Genomic DNA, 12,461 nt, shown 5'->3' with positions numbered 1-12,461 from the left:
GCCTCCCGGGGCATGTCCACCCCAGGACAGTCGCCCCCCTCGTGAACTGTGCCTCTAAGAGAGTGGGGGCTCCGTCCGGTCCGCTGTGACCCCAGGCAGGTGTCTGTCTGACAGACAGGAGGGAGATGTAAAGTATTTATAAACCATGCCTCTATGAATGCTAGGTGGCCTAATAGCTCTGCCTCCAATTAGAATTGTAGCGCATAGCTACATTAGCTAGTAGGCCTCATATATGCAGTACTGTATATATGAGGCTGTACAGTATTGTACAGTATTGAACACGGACACACAGTACTATTAGGCCTGGGGAGGGGGGGGGGGGGGCAAGTGTGTTTAGACTGTACCAAGTGTTGGTTTCAAGTGGGATGCCATGTTACTTAAACTTTGAAGAGCCCCACATAAACAAGTATGGCTATATGTCTAGAGCTTCTCTGAGTCTTCTGTAAATGAATGAAATTAAAATGATAAATCATTGTTGTGGTGAGCTGAAGCCTGTGAGTAATCACTCAAAAAAACAAAACAAAACAAAAAAGCAAGGTGAAAAAGTAAAAGATGATACAAAAAAAAAAAAAAACTTCACAAAAAGAGGTTATGTACAACAGTTGGCAGAGATAAACAGCAGGAATGTGCTACGTAGGATTGATGTGGAGGAGTGAAGAAGTTAAAACATAAGAGCTTGGAGAACCTGCTTTCCACAAGGTGAGAGGTGACCTGAAGGTCCAGAACATGATTCCTGTATCGGGAACACAAGGTAGAAGTTACCTCAGACGGTACACTGACCTTAAGCCATTGTAGGAGGATAAATCAAATAAATCTCATAGCTTCTGCCCATCTAGGAATGTGTATCGTCTGCTCGCCTCTGGCAGCTGAGCAGGGCTAAAGGACACCTAAGGGTTTAAGGTCAATCACCACCTTAGAAGGGCATGGAGCCCAGTCTAAGCCCTCGGCAATCGACATGTCCTGCAAACACGCAAAGTCTATCTTGACCTAAACCCAGGTAAACTCGCTCCGCCATTTATGTCTTCCCATCATCTCTCTCTGTCTCCACCCAGAGCTGGGTAGGGATTGGGGGGGGGGGGTCACTAAAGGTGGAAGCTGGAGGAGATATACTGGGTAGAAGAGTCCTCCTCACATCTTATCTGAGAGTGGGTGGTGAGTCTCTCTCGTCAAGGGGAGGGATTCATCCCCCTCTTAGAGGAACTGGAGGGTGGATTAAATCGATAACCCTGCTCAGTCCCTATCAAATCCCCCATTCAAGAGAGGAGGTTATGGTGGCACTCCTTGCGCTGCACATAGCCTGTTGAGGATTCCCTAAGTAGAAACGTTCCTTTCATTCTCAACTGAAACAACATACTATTTCCATACGTGCATATCTCTAATCATCTCAGTCTAGAGTACACTGGGTAGTGTAGTCTTTCACTGACAACAACCAGAAGGCGCAATACCTTGATAGCAAAAGGGGTCTCTCTAAAGCCCTGGTTATGGGCGTGGGTTTGACACAGCTCTTTCATTGCATCACAAAGTTTGTAACGCCAAACTTGTTTTCAAAACCTCCTCCACCATTTCAGATGAATGGAAATGTTCCGGGGGGGAGAAAGATTGGGAAGGCGCTCGGTCCCTGGCACAGGCGTTGCTCACTGCGGCACAGTAAAAGGACCCACCGCGCCAGAGATTCTACATCAAGATGTGCCTCGACAGAACGGTGAATCAGCAGAATAACAAAAACAAATACAATTCATAGAGAAAAGGAAACGTTTGAAGCTTGAAACTTTGGGTCTCAGTACTGTATGTCATTTCTGTGACATGCGTTTGGAGAAATTGGAGGGCTTACGGAATACTACTGCTTGATGCTTCAAAAATACCTATTTTACATTATACAGTATTTTCCCCCATATTTGTACAGTTAATATAGTAGATTTCTTCAACACATTGACCAATCAAACCACAGGATAACTAGTGCCAAGTTGATTACCTCTGGGCAAAAACCATGCAACTCTTCGCTTGATCTTAGAAGAGACAAGACTCGCTGTAAAATCAACTCTCTGATTTATTGTCTTTTCTGATTAGCTGAAAAAAAAGTGATCCACACCCCTACTTAGTCGCAATAACAACCAGCTTTACTACGTCACATGTGCAAAGTAATCAGTGCTCAAAAACACAATTTTGACTACACACACTCAGCTGCTATGGAAGCCACAAAGGACAAAACATCTTCCAAAACATCAAAGCAGTCTTTCTTAAAGACACAGTCCTCTCATGGATTTGTGTGATACGTACTATCACTTTAAATATGGCTGTGCATCAGGAGTTTAAAGGTGTCAGATTGGAAACAGAAAAAAAGGATTCCCTCATTCACTGTAGGCTATATTAAGCTATTATGTCTCAACACAGAGCACCCCTTTTCTACTAGGGATCCCCAATCTTCATTAACTAGGGGTTCACTTTGACTTAAAGGGGGAGGGGTGTAAGGTGAGGCTGCTTTTTAGCCCAGAAAATGGCAACCGATCCTGAGATAGCGGGAGTCTGCTAAATACGCACCAATGAAGGCACTTCTCAGACAACAACAATGGTTCTGTTCTAAATACAGTATTTCAAGTTCTAGAGAGATCCTTCCATCTGGGAAGGCATTTCCCCTCTTTTTCTCCCATTTTTTTGGAACCCCTCTCCAAACTGCTGCTCAGACTATCTGCAAAGGGGGGGCCGAGAATGAGGGGGGAGTCGACCAGCAAATGTCGGGAAACAGATCTCGCGTCCACGACGCGGGGAGCGAGGACTAAACGAAGAGAGAGAAGGAAACGGGAGACAAAATAAGACAACGGTAGCCAACTCCAAAAGCTCTGCCAAATGGAGACAGAGAGAGAGAGACAGAGAGAGAGAGATAGAGAGAGAGAGAACACAGAGGTTGTACACAGAAGAATAAGTCTGAGACAGACGGTCTCGGCAGAGCAGGAGAGGGTCGTCCAGCGGGACCTGGAGCTGCCCTTCGCCGCTGAGTCCGCTGTGGCGCCTGACGGGGTGGGTCGGTGGGTCGGTGGGCGGGCTGATAGGTTGCTGTGATTGTGAGAGTGTTTTAGTGGGTGAACCTTGGGTGGGGGCTAAGGGGGGGGGGTTTGGAGACAGAAAGAGTGGTGGGCCGGCTGAGGGGCGGGGGCCGAGGAGGACGAAGAGGAGGAGGGACGAAGCATCTAATCGTCGTCGCCCCCGCCGTACATGTCGGCCAGCTTCCTGAAGCGCGGGCCCCAGTCGTTGAGGTAGTCGTAGTCCTGGTCCCCCGAGCTGGAGGAGTTGAGGGAGCTGACGGAGCCGGCCGTGGAGCCGCTGCCCTCGTAGTCGAACACCAGCAGGGAGTCGTAGGGAGGGGCCGTGGGGTCGTTGTCCGCCGCCCGCAGACCCTGTCGGCCAATCAGCAGAGAGGGAGGGAGGGGTTAACACAGACAGGCCAGCAGTAGGTGTTTGTTTATGAAATACAAATATATTCCGATATATTGGAAGATATATAATGTTATATATCAAACAAAACATATATAATGTAATATATCAAACAATACATCCCCATATATAGGAAACTAGGGGTTATATTTTCTAATATACTGCAATATATGAAAAGTGGCAATTACTTAAGTATTATTCAATATGTTATGTATGTATCATATATTATTCTGTATATTTCCTCCATATATTTTACATACTATGATATATTGACAGTTGATATATAGGGGAATATATTTTCTTTGTATAAAGGTAGGTTAGCACAGGTTAGCATAGTTACTAGGAGAGGGGGAGGGGGGGGGGGTGATTAAATATTGACATAAATCTCACTGCTCTCAGTCAGATTAACTGACTTATGAGTTGGTTTAGGAAGTGACCTTGAGAACTTCATTATTCTGCAGTAATGGAATATGAAACTCCCCATTATGCTACGCTACATGTATGTCCCTGAGGCGGCACTGCATCGGTGGATGGAGTGGAACGGTTCCACTCTGTCTCCGGTACGCTGGCCTGCGTTCTCCTAACTGTGATGTCATGGACAGGCCCGGAGAGTTCCGGGGTCTCTGAGGACCCTGTCTGGCAGGTGAGACAACATGTGTTCATATTAAGTGTTTGCCAGATTGCTGGAGCGAGATCAAGGTGTGAGTGTGTGTTTGCATGCGTGCGTTTCCTGTTTGTGTTTTGGTGTGTGTGCGTGTGTGTGTGTGTGTGTGTGCTTGTGTGTGTGTGCTTGTGTGTGTGTGTGTGTGTGTGTGTGTGTGCTTGTGTGTGAAACTGGATGGATCAAAGCTGAACAGCTGCCAGCACCTCTCATGTGTGAACGCGTTGTCACAAGCCTGTCAATCAAAGCCCTCCTGCATGAGTCTGCCAAGATTGGGGTTAAACTGTACTACTATGTGTGTTTGTGTTGCGACTGTGAGAGAGTATTGTGCGTGCGTGTATGTGTGTGAAGTTTGTGTCTGTGATAACAGCTGTTGGGTAAATACATATTCGCTGTGAGATATTCAGTGCACTGAGGCTCATGAATACACGGCACCAAAAAGTGCAAACTGAAGTTAATACAATATTAACCTTCCCTCGCAAACACGCAGCCAGAATAATTGCTCTAGGCAACGCAAATGTGAGCAGTACTTACAGTATATAGTGGCAGCAATCTACGTCTCTTAGAAAGGTGTATGCTGTCTCCAACACACGCACGCACACAGACACGCACACACACACAGACACACACACACACACATACCGACACAGGGATTCTGGGAGTCCTCCCCCATTTCCTGCATTCTGATGAATTTGTATGCACCATTTCTGCATCAGCTTACTGTGTGATTATTTAAAGGAAAAGACTAAATTCAGGCACTAGGTGACAATTCAAAATATAATGGAATAGGCTCCAAGGCATTCGGTATGGCTTTCCAACATTTATTCTCCTCTTTCTCATTTAATATTGTCCCTGCCCCTGTCAGTCACAGGCCCTTAAGGCCAATTTATACTTCATCGTACGACACTTTTGAAAGTGGCGACAGACAGAAATCACGTCACTGTCGACACTTTTTTGTGTGGGACAGGGGTGTCTTGCACCTACCGAACTTTCTAATGTCACAGACGCCGTCTCTTTCGTCGCACAGCTGTGATTGGATAGCTAGATAGAAGGCTCGTTCGTTGCCATGGATATGCTTTGGCTTCCTTGTTTTGGTTTTGGCTGAACAGCTTATGCGCCGAACAGCTGTAGCGCGCGTGCCGGTAAAATACGAACCGACCATCTTCTCTTTGTTTTCCTCCTCTCTCTCAACAAAATCAAATTTAAAATCTCTTCCTCCTCCTCTATAATCTCGTTTATTTCAGCCACCGGCACCGGTGCAACGGCCATCATGTTAACAATGTAACAGCCCCGAATTTGATGTTGTCATAGAGACAATCAGCCACGTGTCTGAAAGTTACCATGAAGGTGATCAGACACTTCGCTGAAGTATAAACATCGTCATCAATCTTTTTTTTTTTCCTTCGACTGACCGATGTCATACGACACTTGTCGACTGAGTATAAATTACGTTTTAGAATCATCCTAACTTTTCTCCCCCATACGGTGGCACTGCAAACACCCCCCCCCCCCCCCCCCCCACACACACACACACACACACACACACACACACACACACACACACCTCGTTGATGAAGTCGCCTATGTCTCCAGGATGGGGGATGACAGGCCGGATGGGGTACTGTGACTCGGGGATGATGGGGCGCTCGTCCACCCTGCGGACCCCCGGGGGCTTGCTGATGATGTGCTCCAGAGAGTCAGGCTGCTGCAGCTGGCTCAGGTCATAGTCCTGCAGACGGGAGATGGACAGACAGAGGGGGTCAATAACTCTGACTGATGGAGCGTAGGCCTCGGCTAAGCTGATGTGTTTGTTTGTGTGTGTGTGTGTGTGTGTGTGTGTGCACGTGCATGTGTGTGTGTACGTGTGTGTGTATTGTTGTGCTTGTGTGTGCGTGTGTGTGTGCATGTGTGTGTTTGTGTGTGCATGTGTGTATTGTTGTGCTTGTGTGTGCGTGTGTGTGTGTGTGTGTCTTTCTGTGCGAAAGAGAGAGAGAGCGTTTGTGTTTATGTGTCTGTGTGTGTGTTTGCGTGCGTGTGTGTTTGTGTGTGCATGTGTGTGTATGTGCGTGCGTGTGTGTATGTGCGTGCGTGTGTGTATGTGCGTACCTGGTCCTCCTCTCCCCCTCCCTCCTCATCATATTTGAGGATGTTGTCTCTGACGTCATCCTCCGGGTCGATGAGCAGCTGCTTGGTCTGTCTCTCCTTCTCCCGCCTCTTTATCCACATCACAAACAGCAGCACTATGCCTGGAACAACAACAACAACACACTTCAATAACACAAAAACCGCAGCGGGACAACACAACAACAACAACAACAACAACAACAACAACAACAACAACAACAACAACAACAGAAACAACAACAACAGCAACACACTCGAATAACACAGAGACCTGCCAAAGGTCCGACCACTGCTCTCCCAACCAGCTGGCGAATGCCTCATCCACGCCTTTGTTTAAACACGCCTAGACTACTGTAATAGGGAGAGGGTCAAGAAGTGGGTGTGGCTGACTGGGACCACGCAGATTTGGACTAATGGAGAGTTTATCCTAAGGTTATCTCCATGGGTCACAATTGGTGTTGACTGGGGAATCTCCTGACGCTTTCCAAAAAGGTGAGGTCCAAACTGGACTTTCCAAAATAATTATTATTCACAGACTTGAAATTCTATGAAATAAAGCCAACATAGGCACTGTAATGCAAACAAACAAACTGAAATTGAAAAAGAAGGAAGCCATGCAACTGCAGGGTCAGAAGATGTGTGCTCCTCCCAGTCAGTCAGCCACACCCACTGCTTGACCCTCTCTCTGCCCTGCCCCCCCCCCCCCCCCCTCCATCCTCCTCCAGCCACCCCGCTCCAGGATCTAAACTACTGCTCCCAGACCCCATCTAAAGACCTTCAAAGCTCTCCTCACACCTTTTCAGACTGGCACTTAAAGACGTGTGTTGAATTATTATTATTATTATTATTATTTTTATTATTATTGTTATTTTAATATTATATTATATTATATATTTTAATATTTTTGTATTTATGTTTTATATTTTATTTTGCAATCCTTTTTTGTGCAGTGCTTTGGGAAGAGATAAATAAATGTGCTAAGCAAATGTGCTTTATTATTTTTATTATATTATTATTAATAAATAATAATAACAATAATAATACTAATACTAATAATAATATTAATAATACTAATAATACTAATAATAATAATAATAATAATAATAATAATAATAATAATAATAATAATAATAATAAAGAACAGCACTATGCTTGGAACAGCACCACAACAACAACGACACCATTGAATAACACAGGCACAGCAGCACTATGCCTAGAACAACACGACACCGTCAGCAACCCGCTTGAATAACCCGCGGCCTTCGTTAGCTTCGATGCATATTTGATGTGCGACTAAATACATAAATACAGTATGCACAGCAGTAGAACAACATGCTTGCTTGTGCCTTCTCGGAAATAAAAGCCCGAGGGTCAACGTGCTGCATGACAGAGAGAGTGAGGTACAGCACTGGTAATGACAACATGGGGGTCATCTATAATACAAGCTATATGCTGTTAGTTTTTACAGCTTCATACATATTGAATGAATACAGCATGGGAGTGGAGGTCTCCCCGGTGCGAGGCGCTTTAATAAACCATGTTATCACAAAGACAGGCTGAGTCAGATCCCGCCGCGCGCCAGCAGGGATGGAGGGAGCGCTGACCCGGAGGAGAGGGCGCCGGACGAGCGCCGGACGAGCCCCGGAAGAGCGCCGGACGAGCGCCGGAAGAGCGATGTAGTGACGTCCTGGCAGAGAGGACGGGAAAGGAGCAGGGGAGGACAACCGCATCGCCTTTCCCGCGGGATGGCGGGAATGCGAGGGCGCCGTCGGGTTTTCGTTATGGGAACGGGACAGCTCTGAGCCAATCAGACTGCGGTGTCGGGTCAGAGCGGGCAGGCACCGCGCGCGTGTGTGTGTGTGTGTGTGTGTGTGTGTGTGTGTGTACTCACTAAGCAGGATGATGATACAGATGAGTATGGAGATGATGGCGCCGGTGCCCAGGCCGGCGACGGTCACAGCTCCCAGCGCGGTGCAGTCTCCGTTGTTGTCGCAGGGACACACCTTCACCTTGATGAGTGACCTGTTGGAGAGGGGAGGGTTCCCCGAATCGGACACGATCACAGGGACCTCGTAGACCCCCGGCTCCAAGTACACCTGGTAGCGCAAGCTCAAGCGCCCGTAGTCCCCTATGAGAGAGAGAGAGAGAGAGAGAGAGAGAGAGATAGAGAGAGATAGAGAGAGAGATAGATAGAGAGAGAGATAGAGAGAGAGAGAGAGATAGAGAGTGAGAGAGAGAGAGAGAGATAGAGAGAGATAGAGAGAGATAGAGAGAGAGAGATAGAGAGAGAGAGAGAGATAGAGATAGAGATAGAGAGAGAGAGATAGAGAGAAGTGTGTGGGGGGGGGGATGGACATACAATGAATGGGGCACAAATCGAAAAGTTCAAAATGAACAGCTGACGCAACCAAGCAAACAGAACGTTTCTGCCTCTCGAGTCAGTTTTATAGAGCGGCAGACAAAACATCCACGTCGTAGCGCGCTGAGCATCGGTCCACTAACCTCGTGAGACCATCCTTATCAGTCTGGACTTCCCCCCTATCGTGAACGATTTCTCCAGTTACGTTTTGACCGGGCCAATCAGAGACTGTGTTCTGACTGCTGTTCTGCCCCCCCCCCCCAGTAGGTGGTTCTCGTGGCAAAACAGTCTCCCGAAGCGACGAGCAGAATAACGTTAGTAGAATAAACCCATCCAGGAGTACAGTATAACAGAAATAGACTGCATAATAACAATTAAACATGAACAAGAGTATGCGCAGAATTTCTCAGAGGAAAACACGTTCATCGTTCACGTTCCCCGTTCATCCGACTAGATTTGGCAAACGTTTTGTTATGCTGATTGGCTGAAGGGGTTAGTCTGTCGAGGCATGTACTCCCACCCTCAATAATCGTTCGATATAGGGGGGGGGGGGGGGCCAAGACCGATCTACGGTACGGCGCGAAACCGAACTGTGAGCTCGCTAGATCAGAATGGTCCCACGAGGCTACCGCCGCGACGCTCCACTTCCCGGACGCCGGTTTCCTCACCGCTGAGGCGAGACACGGTCCAGTTGCGGCGGACGCTGGCGGGGAAGGCGGGCAGCTCGAACACGAAGGGCCCCACGTTGGGCTCGGTGTCGGCGTCCACCGCGGTGATGTTGAAGCCGTTGTTGTTCCTGTTGAAGTGCTCGCAGATCAGCGCCTCGTGCGGCACCAGGGACGGAGCGTTGTCGTTCACGTCGATCAGGTAGATCTGCAGCGTGCCTGTCCCGCTGGCCGGTGGGGACCCTGGGGGTCGGGGGTCAGGGGGGGCGGAGCCAAACAAGGGAAAGCGCAGAGAGAGAAGAAGAGAAAAGCATAGGTCAGTTGTCGAGACAAAGTCGAGATCTAATTTTCTTCAGCACAAAGTATCAAACGCAATGCCTCGCTCGCTAAGATAGCAGCAGGCAAGTTAATCCGGCACAAATTGGTGGAAATTCACCAGAATGCAGGAAATGAAGTGTTTCACACAAAATTTCCTGAGGGAGGACCCCCCGGACCCCCTGCTTAATGTGTTCTCCACCATATTTACAGCTCCCCCTCCCACGAAACAGTTCCAACCTCCATGGTTACCGCTGGACAATCACCGCAAGGACCGCACAGAGAGAGAGAGTGAGAGAGAGAGAGACAGAGAGAGAATAGGAAGAGAGAGTGGAGGGAGAGAGCATAATAGGAGGATGATGACTTCCAGAGAGAGACAGAGAGAGAGAGAGAGAGAGAGATAGAGAGAGATTGTGACAAGGAGAGAGCAGCAGCTAGGTATAGAGGTGGTAACAATGTGAGCAGAGAGGAGAGATCCGTCCAGGAATGTGGATGTTGATTCTCTGTAATGAGAGGGAGGTGACACACACACACACAAACACACACACACGCACGCACACACACACACACACACACACACACACACACACACACACACACACACACACACACACACGCACGCACACACACACACACACACACACACACACACACACACACCGCCCTGACAGCTTCCTCATCGCCAGATCAACCTACAGTATCACGACCCGTCGCTCTTAATGGACTTCTCACACGCCTGCAGAACACGCAATAAATGATAAATGTAACACAACGAAACAAGAAAAGGAGAGTTATTTTAAGCGTGTCTGTGTATGTTTGAGAGATCCTCAGAGAAGTATTTTTCTCTATGCAGTCCCATCCGTCTGTCATAATGTCAATTTGTCTCCGATAAGGACACAGCCCCAAGAGTCTCAGCGCGAGCAGACACATTAACACAGACGCTGACAGGAAAAAGAAGTAGCCTTATTTCTCAGTTCCATAAGACTTAACTATTACAGTACCACTGCAGTGGAGGAATGTTTTCCAATCAAGACACAAAGTCTGTCAAAATGTCCTTGAAAGTTTGAATATTCACATTATTTTTTATACTGTAACTTAGATAGACCCCTAAACATGAATTTAGGCAATGTTAGCATAGTATGTAAATCTCAATGTAAGCCAAGTATTTAAATATTAACCAATCATTGAATAGTTTGAAGATACAAAGGCAAGGCCATCTGGTAGAGAGAGAGAGAGAGAGAGAGAGAGAGAGAGAGAGAGAGCATATGTATCAGCATGCCACAACCTGAGGGACAGTGAATGACCTAGACACACACAGAACACGCATATATTCACACACGCGCACGCGCGCACGTGCACACACACAGACACACATGCTCCTGCGCACACAAACATACATATACACATAATGATTATTATGATTATGTTTATGATGATGATGATGATGATTATTATTACCATTTATTACAGCATTTCTTGTTTCTTATTCATATATATGTTGTTATCATCTCTTTTTGTTTGTTTGTTTTAATTACTACTATGCTTTGGCAATATTTACATACTAAGTATTTTCTGCCAATAAAGCTTAATTAAAGAGTTAATTGAATTGAGAGAGAGAGCGAGAGAGAGAGAGAGAGAGAGAGAGAGAGAGAGAGCGTGTGAGAGAGAGAGAGAGAGAGAGAGAGAGAGAGAGAGAGAGAGGGAATGACACACAGACAGAGGGGCGGGTGAAAGGAAAGGACATGGTGGGTCTTCAGCAGCTCTGTGTGTGTTTATTGAGTGTGTGTCTGGGGACTGGTGACCCTTGAATGCCTCCAATTAGGAGTCATTTCCCCCACCACACCCAGCTGGTCAAGCCCATGTTAGCAGGGGAGTGTCCCAGAACGCGTGCGAGGGCTGAGATAAGGACACATTTATGCCAAGCTGACACATCTGCTAATTAAACATGGCAGCAGAGCAAGACATCGGACAAAAAAAAAGAAGGATACACCAGCAGAGGCCAAGAGAGAGAGAGAGAGAGAAAGGGGGGAGGGAGAAGGAGAGAGAGAAAGGGTGGGGTGGCTCATAGGAAATGTACAAGTGGCCTTAACCTTTTAACTATTTAGAATCAGAAATAGAATCGGAATCAGAAATTGTTTTATTGCCATGCAGTCTTTCAACGTACTAGGAATTTGCTTTCGGCCGCGGTGCATAACATGGAGACAACATTGGACAAGGTGCGGGGACGAGACAGGACACAGCAAAGACAAGACAGCAAGCAAGCGGAACCGCGCCATCGGACATAGACGGCTTCATCTTGAGATCTGGGAGACATGACGGCCTAGCTGGAACGTAGCTGGGGTGTCTCAGTCCCAGAGCCTGACACCGGGTCTGGGTCTACATGGCTGCCAGAGGGTTTCAAAATCTACCCTCCTCTTCCTCTCTTCCTCCTCCTCTTCCTCCACCTCCTCTTCTTCCTCCTCCACTTTCTCTTCCTCCTCCTCCTCCTCTTCATCCTATGCCACCTCCTCTTCCTCCTCCACCCCTTCTTCGTCCTCGTCCTCCTTCTCTTCCTCCTCCTCCTCCTCTTCCTCCTCCTCCACCTTCTCTTCCTCCTCCTCTTCCTCCTATGCCACCTCCTCTTCCTCCTCCACCTCCTTCATCCTCGTCCTCCTCCTCTTCTTCCTCCTCCTCTTCCTCCTCCGCCACCTCCTCTTCCTCTTCCTCTTCCTCCTCCTCCTCCTCCTTACTCCTTACTCCTAAAACGCACAGGCGCACCGGTGCATTCACCAAGAACACATGCGCAAAGGCATGTACCCACGCGCACACACACACACACACACACACACGTACAGCACACACACGCACCGCACACACACACCGGAAGGCTTCCTGTCTCCCAATTCGCCTAATCCCCGCTACGTACGGG

General features: G+C 47.6%; 1 protein-coding gene across 1 annotated transcript in view; it reads right to left on the bottom strand.

The window, feature by feature from the left end:
• Positions 1 to 3,185: 3,185 nt before the first annotated feature.
• The window catches only part of LOC311315495 (cadherin-4-like), a gene marked incomplete at both ends in the record, with an annotated part of 270,228 nt that continues 260,952 nt past the window's right edge, over positions 3,186 to 12,461 (bottom strand). Inside the window, 5 exons of the mRNA XM_084446164.1 lie at positions 3,186 to 3,392; positions 5,655 to 5,819; positions 6,197 to 6,336; positions 8,106 to 8,342; positions 9,242 to 9,481. Coding sequence (XP_084302290.1) covers positions 3,186 to 3,392; positions 5,655 to 5,819; positions 6,197 to 6,336; positions 8,106 to 8,342; positions 9,242 to 9,481 — 989 coding nt within the window. The remainder of the gene's footprint in view (positions 3,393 to 5,654; positions 5,820 to 6,196; positions 6,337 to 8,105; positions 8,343 to 9,241; positions 9,482 to 12,461) is intronic.

The sequence above is a fragment of the Borostomias antarcticus genome, assembly GCF_949987555.1.
Source record: "Borostomias antarcticus genome assembly, chromosome: 11".
NCBI lineage: Eukaryota > Metazoa > Chordata > Actinopteri > Stomiiformes > Stomiidae > Borostomias > Borostomias antarcticus.
Note: the sequence above shows the minus strand (reverse complement) of the source record. Positions and strands in the feature narration are given on the sequence as shown.